At 44.2% G+C, this 21,998-nt stretch overlaps 1 protein-coding gene across 2 annotated transcripts in view; it reads right to left on the reverse strand.

The window, feature by feature from the left end:
* Window positions 1-21,998, reverse strand: part of LOC112229587 (synaptic vesicle glycoprotein 2A-like) — a 52,453-nt gene that overhangs the window by 25,556 nt on the left and 4,899 nt on the right. The window contains exons 2-3 of one of the 2 annotated variants that reach the window (XM_042311611.1): window positions 17,470-17,520; window positions 1,935-2,702 (exon numbers count right to left, since the gene is read on the reverse strand). In XM_042311611.1, coding sequence (XP_042167545.1) covers window positions 1,935-2,541 — 607 coding nt within the window. In that variant the 5' untranslated portion in view covers window positions 2,542-2,702; window positions 17,470-17,520. The remainder of the gene's footprint in view (window positions 1-1,934; window positions 2,703-17,469; window positions 17,521-21,998) is intronic. The other variant, XM_042311603.1, reaches the window with a different exon arrangement.

Below are 21,998 nucleotides of genomic sequence, written 5' to 3' on the forward strand. Positions count from 1 at the left end.
CCGCACACACACACACAGACACACACATACACTGTGTGGTTCCGCCAGAGTGCGTCAGGTTAAAGAGACTGGCTCCTTGACAACACTAACAGCGGTCTATTCTGACTACTAATACAATGGCAGGCAGGGTAACACAATGGCAGTCAGGGAGGAGGGAACAGCGAGGACACTAGGACCCATGGGCGGCACAGTGGCATACACGAGTGAAGCACTCCAGCATGAGTCAGGCATGTTGTGTAACAGGGGAGAGACCAAGGGCCTTGTTTCCATACTGGCTCCCCCAACACAGCACGTACAGAGACCCAGTGAGGGACATAGAGAGAGAGCGAGCGAGAGAGATACACATGCAAGCCAGTCGTCAGCCAGAGACCACACATACAGTTCACACAGACACAAACACAAACATATACGCCTGCCAGAGCACATGTGGGGGAGTGTCACTGCTGGGTCCATACCTACACACCCATTACATACGAAAGCATGCACACATGTCATATGTCGACTAGAAAACAACCCACACACGCATGACAGGATGTCAAATGAGTCATCTCTATGTCAGTGTTATGTGGCGTGTATATGATCATTCACTGAATTAATCTAAATATGAGCGAAAACTGCCATTGACAAAATAATCACTATGGATCAGTATGACTTTTGGCCGAACAACAAGAGAGGAGAATGTAATGGTGATGGAGAGAGGTTGTTTGAGTCCATTCTCAATTCTGCTATACTATAAAAACATGATACCCCTTTGAACATGCCATTCAATCCGCTGACCTCACTCCCCACATCAAACAAAAAGCAACAACACAAACAAAACGAATCGATAAAAAACAACATGCATAACACATGGCCTGCCAGTATAAATACAGAATGAGTTGAATGTGTTAGGACCATAGCCCTCGTTCATTGTGTCCTTGCTGAATGGCCAAAGACAGATGGCATGGAATGGACATTGTCCCCCAGCAAGGGAAATGGTCACATGAGTAACTTCACACAGCACACACACACACAGACACACACCATTCTCACCATTCTCTTAATGGGCCTATGCTATGGTCTCCAGTGTGCAGTATATTCTGCTATAAAACCCCTGAACCAAAGCATGTATAGGATTTGGCTTGGAGCATTCAGTAGTTACATGGGCAGTGAATCCTAAAGGCCTTTAGCTACTGTAACTTCATATAAAGTGTGTTAAAATAATAAGACTATGGGGAAAATGTGGCATGGGGAACATTTGATAAAGGGATACTTCAGCATTTTGGCAATGCGGCCCTTTATCTACTTCCCCAGCATAAGATGAATTTCTGGATAGCATTTTTACGTCTCATTTAAAAAAAAAAACTTTATTTAACTAGACAAGTCAGTTAAGAACAAATTCTTATTTACAATGATGGCCTGCCCCAGCCAAACCCGGACAACGCTGGGACAATTGTGCGCCGCCCTATGAGAATCCCAATCACGGCCAGATGTGATATAGCCTGGAATCGAATCAGGGACTGTAGTGACACCTCTTGCACTGAGATGCAATGCCCTAGACCTCTGCGCCACCCGGGAGCCCAGTATGAAGGACTTTAGAGGGAAGTTTCTCGAGCTAATGCTAACTAGTGGTAGCGCAATGACTGGAAGTCTATGGGTATCTACTAGCATGCATGCCTCATTGCAAAAATCCTGAAGTATCCCTTGAATAGGCCACCTCTTTGAACTCAAGCTTGCTTTTGTAGGGAATAAAGAGATGCAGACACAAACTGATGAAGAGAGTGAGAGGGAAAAAGAGAGTGAGAGGGAAAAAGAGAGAGAGGGAAAAAGAGAGAGAGAGGGCTAAAGAGCGAATAAACAAGGAGGGAAAGCGGAATAAGGGAACCGGAATAGAGAGAGAGTAACACAGTTAGAATAATCGATAGCAGGCTGTTAGGCCATTAGAACCATCTTACCCAACATGCCCTTGCTTTCCTCTGACAGACACATGTCCTTCTCTGCGCTGGGCAGCACAAAGCCCACCACGAAGATCTCCACACCGTCTGCCATGAGGGCCAGCCCCAGAACAAAGTACAGCGTCCACTGGAACTTCCCATGGCCACACTCCTGTAGGATGGTCTCGTACTGCTGGGCCAGCTCCTCCTGATCCTTCCTCCTCTCCGCCTCGAACTGGGCCAGGTCCCTGATCTGAGCTTGGGGGGCCATCCCGTCCACCGGACCCGTTTTGCCGGACTCCGCCCGGGGGATCCCCTGGTACTCTCCCTCGTAGATCTCATCGTCTTCGTCGTGACCTTCCGTGGAGTCGCTGTGGCCGCCCTCGTCGTCGTTGGCCCGGCTGTCATTGCGGTAGTAGCCGTCGCCATCTTGGCTCTGCTGCACGGGGTAGTCGTCATCCTCGTCCTCTTCCTCGAAGCGCTTGTATGAGCGCTTGGTGTACTCGTCGGCCATTTTGTCCACACTGCGGCCCACCTTCTTGCCCGCCTGCTTCTTCACCACCTTGGCGATGTCTTTGGCACCGCGGATGAAGTCCTGACGTCCGTCTTGTCCGTAGCCGTCGTCCATCTTGGCTCTGGCGGTGAGGTTGGTTGCTGCTAGGAACGGGAGATATCAGGAGTGGCACAAGGGCATGGGTGTGAACTGGGGATCTCTGTGGATCTGGAATTCAGCACCACGGACAGCTCCTTTATCAGCTACAGATAGAATATCTTCCTCCAAATTGAGACCTGGAATGAAAGAGGGGATTGTGTTAGAACGGCACCTCCAACACTGTGGAAAGACACTGTGGAAAGACACTACGCAGCATCAACTGTCCATCGCAGTTCTCACTCATTCTCACTCCGTCAACTTCCAATCAAGAAATACAAACTATGGTGTTTATATACGGTTGGAATTTTTATAAGAGTATACACCTGCGTCTGTACATGATAGCTGGCTGGTGGCACCTTAATTGGGAGGACGGGCTCATAGTAATGGCTTGAGGGGAATAAATGGAATTGTATCGAACACGTGTTTGACACCATTCCATTTCCTCCATCCCAGTCATTATTATGATCCGTCCTGCCTCCTGTGCTGCACGTGCCACAGAAAGCCAAACTCAAGTGAAGTCAGTAACCGCATGGAGGATCTCAGTACCTGTATTCATGATTCTCAACAAATGGCCTTATTCCTATGGCTGAGCCCATTCAGCCCACCTTATCTGACCCAATGTAATGTCCTTAATAAGTGGAAATGACAGCTTTAATTAGAAAATGACAGAAGAGCACCTGTTCTAACTCAGTGGCCTACATTGATTGAGCACCAGTTATCTCATTGCTCTCTCCCAGCCCGTCCACAAGTCACAGCATGGCATTTCTAATGGCTCTCAGCTTGAATCAAACCTTTTTTTTTACCATTATTTTACTAGGCAGGTCAGTTACAAACAAATTCTTACTTTCAATGACAGCCTAGGAACAGCAGGTGAAGTGCCTATTCAGGGGCAGAATTTGTACCTTGTCAGCTCAGGGATTTGAACTTGCAACCTTCTGGTTGCTAGTCCACCACTCTAACCACTAGGCTACATACAGCAACACTGAAGGTTAGGAGCAATTAGGAGCACTGCATTTACATTTGTTCCCAAGAAGTCTATAAAGAGACATTAGTATTTCCTGTCTGACAATCTGGAGAATGGGGTGATATAAGCCTACATGTCTAGCAGATGAATGGATTAATATGATGAGCTACTGTAGGCAATTAGGTAACACTACCAGTTTCTTTTGGGAGATAGCTTAGTCTTTCAGCTATATCAACTTAAAAATCATCTTGTGGTATTCTGTGAACTGATGTGACGTGGCAATAATGTTTTCTAAGTTTGCCTAGTGTGTGTCTAGTGTGGTCTAGTGTGTGTCTAGTGTGTGTCTAATGTGGTCTAGTGTGGTCTAGTGAGTGTCTAGTATGTGTCTAGTGAGTGTCTAGTGTGTGTCTAGTGAGTGTCTATTATGTGTCTAGTGAGTGTCTGGTGTGTGTCTAGTGTGGTCTAGTGAGTGTCTGGTGAGTGTCTAGTGAGTGTCTGGTGTGTGTCTAGTATGTGTCTAGTGAGTGTCTAGTGAGTGTCTGGTGAGTGTCTAGTGAGTGTCTGGTGAGTGTCTGGTGTGTGTCTAGTGAGTGTCTGGTGTGTGTCTAGTGTTGTGTCTGGTGAGTGTCTAGTGAGTGTCTGGTGTGTGTCTAGTGTTGTGTCTGGTGAGTGTCTAGTGAGTGTCTGGTGAGTGTCTGGTGTGTGTCTAGTGTTGTGTCTGGTGAGTGTCTGGTGAGTGTCTGGTGTGTGTCTAGTGTTGTGTCTGGTGAGTGTCTGGTGAGTGTCTGGTGTGTGTCTGGTGAGTGTCTGGTGAGTGACTAGTGAGTGTCTAGTGAGCGTGGCCCCTTATCTCCACATTTCCTTTCCTATTTTTTCCTTTTCCCCCACTCGTCTCAGCCTCTCTCTTTCTCTATTCTCTCCTTCCCTGTCTTCATCCTCTCTCCTTCTCTGTCTTCATCCTCTCTCCTTCCCTGTCTTCATCCTCTCTCCTTTCCCCATCCTTCATCTCTTTCCCTCTTGTCATTCTCTCCCTCTCCTCTTGCTCATTCTCTGTCCCTCCTTCTCTCTCTCTGTTTCTCTCTCTCCCTCCCCTGGTTCTCTCTCTCTGTTTCTCTCTCTCCCTCCATCCCTATCTCTGTTTCTCTCTCTCCCTCCCCTGGTTCTCTCTCTCTGTTTCTCTCTCCCTCCCCTGGCTCTCTTATCTCTGTTTCTCTCTCTCCCTCCATCCCTATCTCTGTTTCTCTCTCTCCCTCCCCTGGTTCTCTCTCTCTGTTTCTCTCTCTCCCTCCCCTGGCTCTCTATCTCTGTTTCTCTCTCTCCCTCCTTCCCTATCTCTGTTTCTCTCTCTCCCTCACCTGGCTCTCTATCTCTGTTTCTCTCTCTCCCTCCCCTGGCTCTCTATCTCTGTTTCTCTCTCTCCCTCCCCTGGCTCTCTATCTCTGTTTCTCTCTCTCCCTCCCCTGGCTCTCTATCTCTGTTTCTCTCTCTCCCTCCTTCCCTATCTATGTTTCTCTCTGTCCCTCCCCTGGCTCTCTATCTCTGTTTCTCTCTCTCCTTCCTTCCCTATCTCTGTTTTTCTCTCTTCCTCCCCTGGCTCTCTATCTCTGTTTCTCTCTCTCCCTCCCCTGGCTCTCTATCTCTGTTTCTCTCTGTCCCTCCTTCCCTATCTCTGCTTCTCTCTCTCCCTCCATCCCTATCTCTGTTTCTCTCTCTCCATCCCCTGGTTCTCTCTCTCTGTTTCTCTCTGTCCCTCCCCTGGCTCTCTATCTCTGTTTCTCTCTCTCCCTCCCCTGGCTCTCTCTCTCTGTTTCTCTCTCTCCATCCCCTGGCTCTCTCTCTCTGTTTCTCTCTCTCCCTCCTTCCCTATCTCTGTTTCTCTCTCTCCCTCCCCTGGCTCTCTATCTCTGTTTCTCTCTGTCCCTCCCCTGGCTCTCTCTCTCTGTTTCTCTCACTCCCTCCTTCCCTATCTCTGTTTCTCTCTCTCCCTCCCCTGGCTCTCTATCTCTGTTTCTCTCTGTCCCTCCTTCCCTATCTCTGTTTCTCTCTCTCCCTCCCTGGCTCTCTATCTCTGTTTCTCTCTGTCCCTCCTTCTCTATCTCTGTTTCTCTCTCTCCCTCCATCCCTATCTCCGTTTCTCTCTCTCTATCCCCTGGTTCTCTCTCTCTGTTTCTCTCTGTCCCTCCCCTGGCTCTCTATCTCTGTTTCTCTCTCTCCCTCCCCTGGCTCTCTCTCTCTCTCCTTTTCTCTCTCTCCCTCCTTCCCTATCTCTGTTTCTCTCTCCCTCCCCCTCTCCTCTGGCTCTCTCCCTCTTCTCTGTTTCTCTCTCTCCCTCCCCTGGCTCTCTATCTCTGTTTCTCTCTCTCCCTCCTTCCCTATCTCTGTTTCTCTCTCTCCCTCCCCTGGTTCTCTCTCTCTGTTTCTCTCTCTCCCTCCCCTGGTTCTCTCTCTCTGTTTTTCTCTCTCCCTCCCCTGGCTCTCTATCTCTGTTTTTCTCTCTCCCTCCCCTGGCTCTCTATCTCTGTTTCTCTCTCTCCCTCCCCTGGCTCTCTCTCTCTCTCTCTCTCTCTGTTATTTGTGGGTAAGGATAATTGGTTCTCAGCTTCACTCTGTTCTTTCTGTTGTGTATTCCGCTCCTCGTGGCGCTATCGGCAACGCTAACCTGCCTGGGCTGTGCTGTTTAACCTCCCAGTCTCTCTCTCCTGCTAGAGTCTCCAGAGATAGCAGGCAGGTTAAACCTTGACCCGGAGAACAAGGCTGACAGAAAAATGGGCAGCCGAGTGGCCTGCTCTTTTCCCTGCACCTCTGTCACCATAACACACACAGGCCCATCAAATTTGTCTCACAGAGGAATACAGCAATACAGCCAAGGGAAACAGATGCAGTCAGATTGTCAGATTAATATACAATATCTTAAGAGAGAAAGTGTGCACACTGTTCATTGAAATCCATGCACAATATATAGCCTAGCCTACTATACAACCTTAAAATATGATTCGATTTTTTTCAGAAATGTGACTGTATGCTGTTAGTTTGAGAATAACACCAATCCCAAATGGGGATGTGTAGGAGACAGTGTGAAGCTGATCCCTTGATAGAGTGGTGTTGGTGCCCACTGTGGCTGCCTAATGCTATTGGATTCTCTGGCCTTTTGAAGAGGAGGAGACACAGCAGGAGAAGAGAACAGGCCTCAGGGAGGATCCTTAGACCATAGCTGAACCCAATGACCATGCACACACTCTGAAATACTGTAACAGTCCCCACCCTTCTTTGGTTAGTGGCCCCCCTTTAATCTGTTAACACTTTATTTTACGGTCCTAGTTCAGCTAGTACCTGTTGGACAAGGGGTACTCTCTGGTGCTGCGATTCAGTACCTGTTACCTAAAAGGCACATACGTAGTTACCAAGTCAACTGTGTAACAGGCTACTATTACAGCCTTACCAAACTGACTACTTCCTATACTGTGTTCGGAGTGTCCTGGCTAAGTAGCATGAGATCAGATGGGATAGAAACTGGAGGGAGAGAGGGGAGAGGAGAGGAGAGGAGAGGGAGAGAGAGGAGGAGAGGAGAGGAGAGGAGAGGAGAGGGAGGAGGAGAGGAGGGAGGAGAGGAGAGGAGAGGAGAGAGAGGAGGAGAGGAGAGGAGAGGAGAGGAGAGGAGAGGAGAGAAACTGGAGAAGAGGATGGATGGCTGGGGAGCTGCTCAGAAAACAGACTGGCAGAGATCACTGAACCCAAAGGTCTTCTGGGAAGACTGTGTTTCCAAGTAACACTCACTTAGACTGAAAATGAACCCCGGAAACAACAGCAGCTATATCAGTCATCTCTGACCTCTGTCTTTTCTACCATGGTAAGGAGCAGTAATGTGCCACACATATAAAGGTGACTTTGGTGATGTCTATGCGTTGAATCTCAATTCAACGGCTCAGACACAAGAGGCATGTGGCAGGGTCTACAGTCAATCACAGACTACAGGAAGAAACCCAGCCCAGTCACGGACCAGGATGTCTTGCTCCCAGGCAGACTAAATAACTTTTTTGCCCGCTTTGAGGACAATACAGTGCCACTGACACGGCCTGCAACGAAAACATGCGGTCTCTCCTTCACTGCAGCCAAAGTGAGTAAGACATTTAAACGTGTTAACCCTCGCAAGGCTGCAGGCCCAGACGGCATCCCCAGCCGCACCCTCAGAGCATGCGCAGACCAGCTGGCCGGTGTGTTTACGGACATATTCAATCAATCCCTATACCAGTCTGCTGTTCCCACATGCTTCAAGAGGGCCACCATTGTTCCTGTTCCCAAGAAAGCTAAGGTAACTGAGCTAAACGACTACCGCCCCGTAGCACTCACATCCGTCATCATGAAGTGCTTTGAGAGACTAGTCAAGGACCATATCACCTCCACCCTACCTGACACCCTAGACCCACTCCAATTTGCTTACCGCCCAAATAGGTCCACAGACGATGCAGTCTCAACCACACTGCACACTGCCCTAACCCATCTGGACAAGAGGAATACCTATGTGAGAATGCTGTTCATCGACTACAGCTCGGCATTCAACACCATAGTACCCTCCAAGCTCGTCATCAAGCTCGAGACCCTGGGTCTCGACCCCGCCCTGTGCAACTGGGTACTGGACTTCCTGACGGGCCGCCCCAGGTGGTGAGGGTAGGCAACAACATCTCCTCCCCGCTGATCCTCAACACTGGGGCCCCACAAGGGTGCGTTCTGAGCCCTCTCCTGTACTCCCTGTTCACCCACGACTGCGTGGCCACGCACGCCTCCAACTCAATCATCAAGTTTGCGGACGACACAACAGTGGTAGGCTTGATTACCAACAACGACGAGACGGCCTACAGGGAGGAGGTGAGGGCCCTCGGAGTGTGGTGTCAGGAAAATAACCTCACACTCAACGTCAACAAAACTAAGGAGATGATTGTGGACTTCAGGAAACAGCAGAGGGAACACCCCCCATCCACATCGATGGAACAGTAGTGGAGAGGGTAGCAAGTTTTAAGTTCCTCGGCATACACATCACAGACAAACTGAATTGGTCCACTCACACAGACAGCATCGTGAGGAAGGCGCAGCAGCGCCTCTTCAACCTCAGGAGGCTGAAGAAATTTGGCTTGTCACCAAAAGCACTCAAAAACTTCTACAGATGCACAATCGAGAGCATCCTGGCAGGCTGTATCACCGCCTGGTATGGCAACTGCACCGCCCTCAACCGTAAGGCTCTCCAGAGGGTAGTGAGGTCTGCACAACGCATCACCGGGGCAAACTACCTGCCCTCCAGGACACCTACACCACCCGATGCTACAGGAAGGCCATAAAGATCATCAAGGACATCAACCACCCGAGCCACTGCCTGTTCACCCCGCTGTCATCCAGAAGGCGAGGTCAGTACAGGTGCATCAAAGCTGGGACCGAGAGACTGAAAAACAGCTTCTATCTCAAGGCCATCAGACTGTTAAACAGCCACCACTAACATTGAGTGGCTACTGCCAACACACTGTCAATGACACTGACTCTACTCCAGCCACTTTAATAATGGGAATTGATGGGAAATGATGTAAATATATCACTAGCCACTTTAAACAATGCTACCTTATATAATGTTACTTACCCTACATTATTCATCTCATATGCATACGTAGATACTGTACTCTATATCATCGACTGCATCCTTATGTAATTCATGTATCACTAGCCACTTTAACTATGCCACTTGGTTTACATACTCATCTCATATGTATATACTGTACTCGATATCATCTACTGTATCTTGCCTATGCTGCTCTGTACCATCACTCATTCATATATCCTTATGTACATATTCTTTATCCCCTTACACTGTGTATAAGACAGTCGTTTTTTGGAATTGTTAGTTAGATTACTTGTTCGTTATTACTGCATTGTCGGAACTAGAAGCACAAGCATTTCGCTACACTCGCATTAACATCTGCTAACCATGTGTATGTGACAAAAAAAAATTGATTTGATTTTTGATTTGAGAATAATACGAATACAGTGGATGAATACAATGGATGGAAATGATTAAATTCATATGAATATGACATATTATCCCAGCTTTGTGTCCTATGTATGACCAGTTCCTCCAAACATGCACTGTATTAGCAGATACTGTGACACTGAAACATGATTGCATGTCAATGTAAATTAATTAGATTGCATTGAATTGCATGTTAAAATTCTCTACATATCATGTCCTCTCCTTGTTCGCTGCTGGGCTAATATAGGCCAGTATATTGTATGTGGATTTGCTTCATCCACTTCACACGGTAAAGTGCGCATTAGGTGCCACCAGAGTGGAACATAGAAGCCCGATTTCCATATAAATGGCAGTGAGTGAGATGGCCCCTACTAGCCCTTGAAATCCCTGACTCTGAGTCAGACCCCATCTGCTAGCTACAGATGTAGGATCTTAATCTGATCAATTTTTTGTTGCTGAGAATTTTCATGCACAGCAGGAAATGCAAACTTGTAGTGTATTTGAGTTTTAAAAAGGCTTCTAAAGTTTGTAATTTCCACTTTGAAAATTCAGACTTGATTTGCCCTTAACGGAAAATGTATCAACCCCTACAAAAATATCCATGAATTATTATCCACATAATAATTCACATTGCCTGTTGCTGTAAGGTTATTTTCCTGCTGTAGCAAACTGGTGCAAATTAAGAACCTACATATGTATTGCTCGAGAATCCTGAAGCCATTGCATTTAAACCTGGGTCCATTGTACCACAAGCATCGTTCAGGGAAGAGAAAGCACAAGAGAGACAATCTTCCATTCCTACTGCACAGAGCTTGTCGTGCAGGTGGGAATATGAATTATAATAAAGAAATACTTGAAAAACATATGGAGGTAAATATGAAATTGAAATCCTCCTGTAGGACCTTTGGCAGGTGAACAAGAGCAGACATATAGTATGTATAAAACATGAGGCCTGCAGTAACAAGCAGGTTTCCCAGGAAGGGAACAACCTTGTGGTTGCATTACACATGGAGTTAGTGCGTAAAGAGGAGGAAGCTCAAGAATAGTTCTATATGCTGATGTGTATGCCAGCAGCCTCTCTAAGAAAACATTGAATAATTGAATATTTTGACAACATTATATTAAATTGTAATGAGATTGGAAATGTGGGCTGAGAGGGAATCTAATGAATCCATGTTGATATAAATTCCATTCAAAGAAGAGAAATATTATATAATTTGAAACAGACAGATAATGTATCAGAATATGTCACCATGCAAAGAAAACTTCTGTCCCTTGTGCCTGCCTGTATTGATGCAGGAGTTTCCTGCCTTGACATCATTAGTGGTTAATGGTCCATAGTTTACAAGGATCCTTACACAGAATGACTCTGTTGGGAGCTGTCTGCTTTGGTAAGACATCTCAATCCAGCAACCAGAGGACATAGAGTTGAAGTTTACATACACCTTAGCCAAATACATTTAAACTCAGTTTTTCACAATTCCTGACATTTAATCCCAGTAAATATTCCCTGTTTAAGGTCAGTTAGGATCACCACTTTATTTAAGAATGTTAAATGTCAGAATAAAGCAGAGAGAATCAATTATTTCAGCTTTTATTACTTTCATCACATTCCCAGTGGGTCAGAAGTTTACATACACTCAATTAGTATTTGCTAGCATTGCATTCAAATTGCTTAACTTGGGTCAAACGTTTCGGGTAGCCTTCCACAAGCTTCCCACAATAAGTTGGGTGAATTTTGGCCCATTCCTCCTGACAGAGCTGGGGTAACTGAGTCAGGTTTGTAGGCTTCCTTGCTCGCACACGCTTTTTCAGTTCTGCCCACAATTTCTATAGGATTGAGGTCAGGGCTTTGTTATGGCCACTCCAATACCTTGACTTTGATGTCCTTAAGCCATTTTGCCACAACTTTGGAAGTATGCTTGGGGTCATTGTCCATTTGGAAGACCCATTTGCCACCAAGCTTTAACTTCCTGACTGAGGTCTTGAGATGTTGCTTCAATATATCCACATAACTTTCCTCCCTCATTATGCCATCTATTTTGTGAAGTGCACCAGTCCCTCCTGCAGAAAAGCACCCCCACAACATGATGCTGCCACCCCCGTGCTTCACGGTTGGGATGGTGTTCTTTGGCTTGCAAGCCTCCCCCTTTTTCCTCCAAACATAACGATGGTCATTATGGCCAAACAGTTCTATTTTTGTTTCATCAGACCAAAAGACATTTCTCCAAAAAGTACGATCTTTCTCCCCACGTGCAGATATAAACCGGAGTCTGGCTTTTTTCTGGCTGTTTTGGCGCAGTGGCTTCTTCCTTGCTGAGCCGCCTTTCAGGTTATTTCGATATAGATACTTTCATACCTGTTTCCTCCAGCATCTTCACAAGGCCCTTTGCTGTTGTTCTGGGATTGATTTGCACTTTTCGCACCAAAGTAGGTTAATCTCAAGGAGACCGAATGCCTCTCCTTCCTGAGCAGTATGGCGGCTGCGTGGTCCCATGGTGTTAATACTTGCATACTATTGTTTATACAGATGAACGTGGTACCTTCAGGCATTTGGAAATTGCTCCCAAGAATGAACCAGATTTGTGGAGGTCTACAATTTTTTTTCTGAGGTCTTAGCTGATTTCTTTTGATTTTCCCATGATGTCAAAAAAAGAGGAACTGAGTTTGAAGGTAGGCCTTGAAATACATCCACAGGTACACCTCCAATTGACTCAAATTATGTCAATTAGCCTATCAGAAGCTTCTAAAGCCATGACATCATTTTCTGGAATTTCCCAAGCTGTTTAAAGGCAGAGTCAACTTAGTGTATGTAAACTTCTGACACACTGGAATTGTGATACAGTGAATTATAAGTGAAATAATCTGTCTGTAAACAATTGTTGGAAAAATGACTTGTGTCATGCACAAAGTAGATGTCCTAACCAACTCGCCAAAACTATAGTTTGTTAAAAATAAATTTGTGGAGTGGTTGAAAAATGAGTTTTAATGACTCCAACATAAGTGTATGTAAACATCCAACTTTATTACATGTGTAGTCAAAGAAGATGAATGAGGCCCTCCCATAGGACATATTTAGTTATATGTTTGGATAAGAAAACGTGACAATAAAACAGAAGAATCAAAGCTGTATTCAACCTCCCCCACCTACTGAAATATAGTTACTCCTTACTCCCTAAAGGTCTAATCTCTGCTCTTTAATAGTTTAAGAGGGCTATTACTCACCTACCCCATTCTAGATACCCCGGTGTACCTTACTTTAATGGCCCACTGATCTAAGCTATTCTGTAAAATAGCTGCTCCAAAACTAAAAGCATATTGTATCATCTTTTAGCAATCCATGATCTTCAGGGCACATAAAACCGCCCACCTCTGCTCTTGGTCTAGAAATCTTGATCTTCGCACAGCGCCTCAATCTCTCTCGGAGGCGCCAGCCGGTTGGCTGGTCATTCTTTGTCTCCATGGTCACGACCTTCACACCAGGAGCCACTCACTACTCCATCTAAATGCAATGAGCTAGCCATCACTACCAGATTACCCTTTACATCTCCACTACTGATCGATATGAGTAGGTACAGATAGGCTCTTTAGCCTGGAATAATAAACCATTATCTTCTGAAGAGTCATGCTGCTGCAAGTACGCGGTTGTTAGCACTAAAAAATCTAGATGAGAATATTTCATTTCCCTTAACTAATCTGTGAGTCATGATATGGACATTTGGCCGCAACAAGACAGCAAATCCTTCTGGAAATATGCAACAACAAAAGGCTTAATATATGGGATAAACAGCAAGAAAGTCGATAAGATAACAACGTAATGAGTTATTCCAAAGTAAAGCACATCTCCTATCGGGCCTGGCATCTTTAATGAAGTGTAAATTGATAATAAATTAAGTGTCCGAGAGGAGCCGGACCAAAACCCTAGCTGTCGTTTGCCAGTGATGAAAGATTTAATTATGTAAACCTATTTCCTTCTAGTGAGCTGAGAGGATGCCAGGGGGTCAGTGGAGCTCCTCTCTACACCACACACAATACTGGAACAGAGCAGCAACTTGCTAACAACAAAAGAGAGCAGAGAGAAACAGGCAATAAGATAACGCTAGCTAGCACGTTAAAAGTGAGGCAGTGCACTAAAGCGGAAGAGTCTTATGCTCTGGCTGAAGCTATTTTATTTGCTTATCTTAACAGGCCCTACCACAGCTAAAATACAGCTAGTAAATGTAGACTCGAGCACTGGGCTAGGCAACTGTCAACAGCTAAAATTGTGTGGGTCAATTTCCAATGCTAACATGAGCAACCATTTGCTAAATGTGATACAACACTGCCCATTTCCTCCCTTAAACCATTGTGGTATTAGTAATGGATGAATATATGCTGAAGTTAAAGACAACAACAAGTTCAGACAGTTCTATGCCAGAAGGGTACGTCACCGTGGCTTAAAACAACCCTAGCATGTTTCAGATTTAGCTTAGAGCTAATGCTACCAAGACTATTAATCCAGCCAAGAAGGGTTATGAGAGTGGAAAAACTGTATGTATGTTGAAAGAGAATTGTAGAGACACAGGCCCAACATTATGTAATGCGGTATAAGGTGTGAGACAATCAATAAAAGTCACAAGTCAATGAAAACAGATTCGGTGGAGTAGGCCCTGTAACTCAATAGAAGATGTGTTTGCACAGTACAGTTGTCTGGCCGGCTGTCCAAAAGTCTTGTTTGTTTAATCACAGCACATGAGACCCTAAATACCTTTCAGTGTATAAATTCGTACCGTAAGCAGTATTGACTTTGTGCACAGTGTCTCCCTCTGTTCAAACAGTGGAGTAAGGAGGAAATATGATGTTTCCGTTTCAGTCGACTCTCTCTGACTCCTCTGTTTACAGTTCACTAGAGCCCAGATTGCCAGATTGCCAGGACAAGAGTCAAGATCCCATTAGAAAATGTCATGAGTCGCTCGGGGAGTCTGTCAGTGAACGCTAACTGCTGTCATATCTCCTACCAGCAAGAAAACCCTTCCACAGAAAACCAGAAAGATCCACAACTGTGCTGAATAAGGACACGTCAATTTAGCCTTTGGCTACACTTGGATAAGCTAGGTGAATGTGCATATAAATCGGTCATTTAAATCCACTTCAAACAGATCTCCATTTGACAAAGTGGGGTATATACCCACCAAAGAGAGAAATGCACGTGATAAAGGAGTGACATTTTATTCAGCGGAGGCTTTCTAAACGTTTAGCAGGAGACAGGGTTGCCGGGGAGAAGTCAGCCAGTAATGGAGTAAGAAGATGGATGACAGTAGGACTAAAGACACCAAACAGATAGATAGTGCACTGTTTTGACAGGAGGCCTAATCTCCCACTCAAATCATATCCTCTCGACTAAACTCGGGTTTGATGGAATTCTACAGATACTGTATGGGTTTGGACAACTAAATTTACTTCCACGAGAGCATAGTTTGCCTCAACAATATAGTATTGTTTGGCTGTCCAATACAGTAGTCTGGCGAGTGCTTACATGAACTAGCTAATCAGGAAGATTATCCATAATGCTCCGGACGGAGTTTACAGTAAAATATTATTTGAGGACAGAAGAGTGAATGAGATTGGCTCTTTATGGATGTGTTGATCTATGGGGTTTTGGTGACAGGGTACAAACAGTAGGGCTTTAGCATTGTGTTACATCTCTCTAGGGATGCATATACCTCCACTTCTAATCACACACACACACACATTATCTCTCCCCACCTCCATGTTGGCCCTCTGCCACCTCCTCCAAATGCAGATGTCTGTAATAACTCCCCCCTGTAGGTATGTGCTCCACTGTCATCACTCTAAATCACATTTTTTTGGTGTATTTTTATTTCAACTTTATTTAACCAGGTAGGCCAGTTGAGAACAAGTTCTCATTTACAACTGCGACCTGGCCAAGATAAAGCAAAGCAGTGCGACACAAACAACAACACAGAGTTACACATGGAACAAACAAGCGTACAGTCAATAACACAACAGTAAAAAAAAGGTCTATATACAGTGTGTGCAAATGGCGTGAGGAGGCAAGGCAATAAATATGGCCATAGTAGCGGAGTAATTACAATTTAGCAAACTAACACTGGAGTGATAGATGAGCAGATGATGATGTGCAAGTAGAAATACTGGTGTGCAAAAGAGCAGAAAAGTAAATAAAAACAATATGGGGATGAGGTAGATAGATTGGGTGGGCTATTTACAGATGGGCTATGTACAGCTGCAGTGATCGGTTAGCTGCTCAGATAGCTGATGTTTAAAGTTAGTGAGGAAAATATAAGTTTCCAGTTTCAGCAATTTTTGCAATTCATTGCAGTCAGAGCTGCAGCAGAGAACTGGAAGGAAAGGCGGCCAAAGGAAAGGAGGTGTTGGCTTTGGGGATGACCAGTGAGATATGCCTGCTGGAGCGCGTGCTACGGGTGTGTGTTGTTATCGTGACCAGTGAGCTGAGATAAGGTGTAGCTTTACCTAGCATAGATTATAGATGACCTGAAACCAGTGGGTCTGGCGACGAATATGTAGCGAGGGCCAGCGAGGACTAGAGCATGCATACAGGTCGCAGTGGTGGGTGGTATAAGTAGTTTTGGTGATAAAACGGGTGGCACTGTGATAGACTGCATCCAGTTAGTTGAGTAGAGTATTGGAAGCTATTTTGTAAATGACTGCTGAAGTCAAGGATTGGTAGGATAGTCAGTTTTACGAGGGCATGTTTGGCAGCGTGAGTGAAGGAGGCTTTGTTGCGAAATAGGATGCCAATTCTAGATTTAATTTTGGATTGGAGATGTTTAATATGAGTCTAGAAGAAGAGTTTACAGTCTAACCAGACACCTAGGTATTTGTAGTTGTCCACATATTCTAAGTCAGAACCGTCCAGAGTAGTGACGCTAGTCGGGCAGGCGGGTGCGGGCAGTGAACGGTTGAAAAGCATGCATTTGGTTTTACTAGCGTTTAAGAGCAGTTGGAGGCCACGGAAGGACTGTTGTATGGCATTGAAGCTCGTTTGGAGGTTAGTTAACACAGTGTCCAAAGAAGGGCCAGATGTTTCTTGATTATCGTGGATTTATCGGTGGTTACAGTGTTACCTAGCCTCAGTGGAGTGGGCAGCTGGGAGGAGGTGCTCTTATTCTCCATGGACTTTACAGTGTCCCAAAACTTTTTGGAGTTAGAGCTACAGGATGCAAATTTCTGTTTGAAAAAGCTAGTCTTTGCTTTCCTGACTGACTGGGTGTATTGGTTCCTGACTTCCCTGACAAGTTGCATATCGCGGGGACTTTTCGATGCTAGTGCAGAAAGCCACAGGATGTTTTTGTGCTGGTCGAGGGAAGTCAGGTCTGGAGTGAACCAAGGGCTATATCTGTTCTTAATTCTACATTTTTTGAAAGGGGCATGCTTATTTAAGATGGTGAGGAAATTACTTTTAAAGAACGACCAGGCATCATCGACTGATGGGATGAGGTCAATATCCTTCCAGGATAACCGGGGCAGGTCGATTAGAAAGGCCTGCTCGCAGAAGTGTTTTAGGGAACGTTTGACAGTGATGAGGGGTGGTCGTTTGACCGCGGATCCATAGCGGATGCAGGCAATGAGGCAGTGATCGCTGAGATCCTGATTGAAAACAGCAGAGGTGTATTTGGAGGGCAAATTGGTCAGGATAATATCTATGAGGGTGCCCATGTTTACGGATTTAGGGTTGTACCTGGTGGGTTCCTTGATAATTTGTGTGAGATTGCATCTATTTTAGATTGTAGGACTGCCAGGGTGTTAAGCATATCCCAGTTCAGCCCAATTCTGATATTTTTTTCTAATATTTGGTCTTTTGACCAATCACATCTGATCTTTTCACATCAGATTTTTTTCAGAGACCAATATAACAATAATGTGCATTTGAAAAGCCACTTATACTTACATTGGTTCAAAATACCGCCTTCATCAAGGCAAAAGGATCTGTCCTCTCCAGCTGTGGATTAAAAAGGACAGCTGTCGGTTGGTATGATCACATATCTTCCCTTAAGCTATGCCATTCTGGTGAGAAGACTTGCTAAACCAGTAACCGAAAGGTTGCTAAGACGAATCCCCAGCTGACAAGGTAAAAATCTGTCGTTCTGCCCCTGAACAAGGCAGTTAACCCACTGTTCCTAGGCTGTCATTGTAAATAAGAATGTGTTCATAACTGACTTGCCTTGTTTAATAAAGGTTAACATTTTTTTTTAAATAACAATGCTACCGCATATTATCTAGAGCTTCTGAAAGAATTGAATGAAACTTGCAGAACAACATAATAAAAAATAGATCAGAATTGGCCTGCCTGTGTAAACGCAGACATTGAGGCTGACTAAGAGGTAACATAATAGAACATTTAATGGAAAACCTCATCAACACCAAGTTACAGTAGAATACTGCAGAGAGAGAGTGGCTTGGTCATCAGCAGCCTTGCAATATTCATCAGAAGTGTAGCTAAAGCAGCTCAGCTAAACTGTAGCACCAGTGCATTCATGCCTGATAAACCCAACTGAAATACAGTGGAAAATGCCAGTAATTGCCTGCTGATGTCCAGAAGAGTTTCTTACTATTAATAAACACACAGTGAATTCAGTTGCTGGGAATTTCCGCATATATGATTTGAAGTGTTATGGTCCAAATGAATAGCAATGGGCTTGAGATTTACATGGTGAGGAGATAAGACGCATGGCCTGATTAGTTATGGGGAAAACCATCAATATCCTTTATAGGTAACTGCAGTATATCTTCATCCCTGTCAAGACTTCTACCGAAGTCGAAGCCTCTCCTTGTTCGGGGCGGTGCTCGGTGGGCGGCGTCACCGGTCTTCTAGCCATCATTGATCCATTTTTCATTTTCCATTGGTTTTTGTCTTGTCTTCCTACACACCTGGTTTCAATCCCATTCATTACCTGTTGTGTATTTAACCCTCTGTTTCCCCTCATGTCTTTGTCAGAGATGGTTTGTTATTCAGTATTGTGTTGTTTTTGTATTGGTGCGCAACGGGGTCCTCGTACCCACTTTGTTTATTGTTACATTTAGTGTTTGGAGTATGTTTTGTTTATTGTTACATTTAGTGTTTGGAGTATGTTTTGTTTATTTGTTATTAAACACTCCATTACACTCAGTTTGATTCTCCTGCGCCTGACTTCTCTGCCACCTATACACACGACTCTGACAATCCCTGTTTCTTCATTACCTGGGTAGGCTTACAGCATATGTAATTATAAACTGGGTGGTTCAAGCCCTGAATGCTTATTGACTGACAGCCATGGTATATCAGACTGTATACCATGGGTATGACAAAACATTTATTTTTACTGCTCTAATTACATTGGTAACCAGTTTATTATAGCAATAAGGCACCTCAGGGGTTTGTGGGTTATGGCCAATATACCACGGCTAAGGGCTGTATCCAGGCACTCCGCGTTGCATCGTTCTTAAGAACAGCCTTTAGCCGTTGTATATTGGCCATATTTTTTTTATATTTTTTTTTTGAAAAATTATTTTTATTTTCATTTCACATTCAAATACAATTACAAATTTAGTGCATAACGTTGTATATACCACACCCGCTCGTGCTTAAATATACCTCAAACAGTATCCAATGTATCACGTTTCTGGTTGAGCCATATTTTCACACCATACTCCCACTTGTGGTTTTGCTAACAAAACCTTGGCTTGCCACAATGTCATGTGTGCAGAGCAATGCATGCTGGGCCATGTCAGTGCGGCCCACTCACTGCTGGCACACGTCTGGTCTGTTTGAAGTGATACCCACAGGGTCCAGTCAACAAACACCTATGCTGGTACCATCCTGTCCACCATGGTGAAACACATACACACTGAGGAGGATGTGTATCTAGTCAAGTCTATTTGATTGGGAGTATGTTTCTGTTCAACAGGGAGCAAATAACACTTTGATAGGTATTACTCATTTCCAGTGTACACACCGAGCGAGAGATCAAATTCACATTCTTGTGAGTGTCTTTTTTTGATTTCTATAATTTCCTCAATACCAGAAAGCTTGTTAGTAAATGTGTTTAAATTGGTTCCCCTTGGAGCGGATGAGGTGCCGCTTTGAAAGACCAGAGGTTAAACCAATACCATTTCACTTCATCTAACTCGAGGCGAAAGTTGTGTTGCAGTTTGGAGAATACTCAACATGATAGACTAGACAAGTAATAAAGTCATTGAATTGCCCTCAAGGAATAAGTCTAGGAAGACAATTGAGTGCTCTGTTGAGGCAAGGCAGACTAAGGTAGAGAGCCTTGGGACTCCCCTGAGGACATGCACACAAGCTCGCACGCACTCACACACCATTTTATTTAATGTCCATCTACCACAAACTGCAAAGAAAGGAGAGAAAAGAGTATCATTTTGAAAAAGAAAGTTGTGGAAAAAAGGAAAGGGAGAGGTGAGGTTTTTACAGTAACTTTCGAAATATGATCTACTTAGACAGCTAAGTTATGACTCAGTTCCTTTTTTCTCTCGCATTATTCAGATATGTGCTGCTCTGGTTTTAGCATCCAGGGGTGGCCTGGGCTGGTCAAAACATCCATCAGTTATTGACTGCTCTGGTCTGAGCGTCCAGGGGTGGCCTGGACCGATCGAAACACCCATCCATTATTCATGCCTGGTTGTCTGGGCACAAGGACAGAGGTGCAGCAGCCAAGTCATCCCTAAGTGATGATCTATAGACGCGTGAGGTGATAAACTCCCACCAACAGGACATTGGTCAAATGTATTCAGCTTACAGTAGTCTACAACGATGTGGGCAATATACAACAACAATAAAGTTGTTTGAGGCTTCTATTGTGGAACGGGGTCAAATAAGAGCTGTTTCAACAAGTGGATTGGCTGTGGCCAATCAGTTGTTTACTGCGCGGTCACGCGGGCGCGCAGCGCCGTTCCTTCTTTTTCCTCTGTAATGAATACGCTATTGTCCGGTTGGAATATTATTGAAGATTTATCATAAGCCCTAAGACCCTAAGTATTGATTGTAAACATCGTTTGACATGTTTCTACAAACTGCATGGAACTATTTGGACTTTTCATCTGGATTTTGTGCTCGCGCATTGTGCCTTTGGAATAGTGAACTAAACGCGCAAACAAAACGGAGGTATTTGGACATGAATATGGATGTAATTGAGAAAAACGAACATTTCTTGTGGAAGTGGGAGTCCTGTGAGTGTATTCCAACGAAGATCAGCAAAAGTAAGTGAAGATTTATAATACTATTTATGACTTTTGTTGACTCCACAACTTGGCGGGTAAATGTATGGCTTGCTTTTGTGGCTGAACGATGTTCTCAGATGATTGAATATTGTGCTTTTGCTGTAAAGCTTTTTTGAAATCTGACACAGCGGTTAAATTAAGAACAAGTTTATCTTTAATTCTATGTAAAACATGTATCTTTCATCAAAGTTTATGATGAGTATTTCTGTTATTTGATGTGGCTCTATGCAATTTCTCCGGATGTTTTGGAGGCATTTCTGAACATTGCGCCAATGTAAACTGAGGTTTTTGGATATAAACATGAACTTGATCGAACAAAACATACATGTATTGTGTAACGTTAAATTCTTGTTTATCTAACTGCACTGTCCAATTTACAGTAGTTGTTACAGTGAAAGAATACCATGCTATTGCTTGAGGAGAGTGCACAGTTATGAACTTGAAAATGTATTAATAAACCAATTAGGCACATTTGGGCAGTCTTGACACAACATTTTGAACAGAAATGCAAAGGTTCATTGAATCAGTCTAAAATTTTGCACATACACTGCTGCCATCAAGAGGCCAAAATCTAAATTGCGCCTAACCTGGAATATTACATTTAGGCCTTTCTCTTGCATTTCAAAGATGATTAAAAAAACTTACAATTTTTTATTTTTATTTGTATTATCTTTTACCAGATCGAATGTGTTAAATTCTCCTACATTAATTTGACATTTCCACAAACTTCAAAGTGTTTAACTTTCAAATGGAATCAAGAATATGCATATCCTTGCTATAGGTCCTGAGCTACATGCAGTTAGATTAGGGTATGTCATTTTAGTTGAAAATTGAAAAAAAAGGGTCCGATCCTTTATTACATGAAGGTCAGTCAATCCGGAACATTTCAAGAACTTTTAAAGTTTATTCAAGTATAGTTGCAAAAACCATCAAGCGCTATGATGAAACGGGCCCTCATCAGGACCGTCACAGGAAAGGAAGACCCAGAGTTACCTCTGCTGCAGATATGTTCACTAGAGTTAACTGCACCTCAGATTGCAGCCCAAATAAATGCTTCACAAAGTTCAAGTACCAGACACATCTCAACATCAACTGTTCAGAGGAGACTGCGTGAATCAGGCCTTCATGGTCGAATTGCTGCAAAGAAATCACTACTAAAGGACACCAATAAGAAGAAGAGACTTGCTTCGGCCAAAAAAT

The sequence above is a fragment of the Oncorhynchus tshawytscha genome, linkage group LG03 (genome assembly GCF_018296145.1).
Source record: "Oncorhynchus tshawytscha isolate Ot180627B linkage group LG03, Otsh_v2.0, whole genome shotgun sequence".
In the NCBI taxonomy this organism is placed as follows: domain Eukaryota; kingdom Metazoa; phylum Chordata; class Actinopteri; order Salmoniformes; family Salmonidae; genus Oncorhynchus; species Oncorhynchus tshawytscha.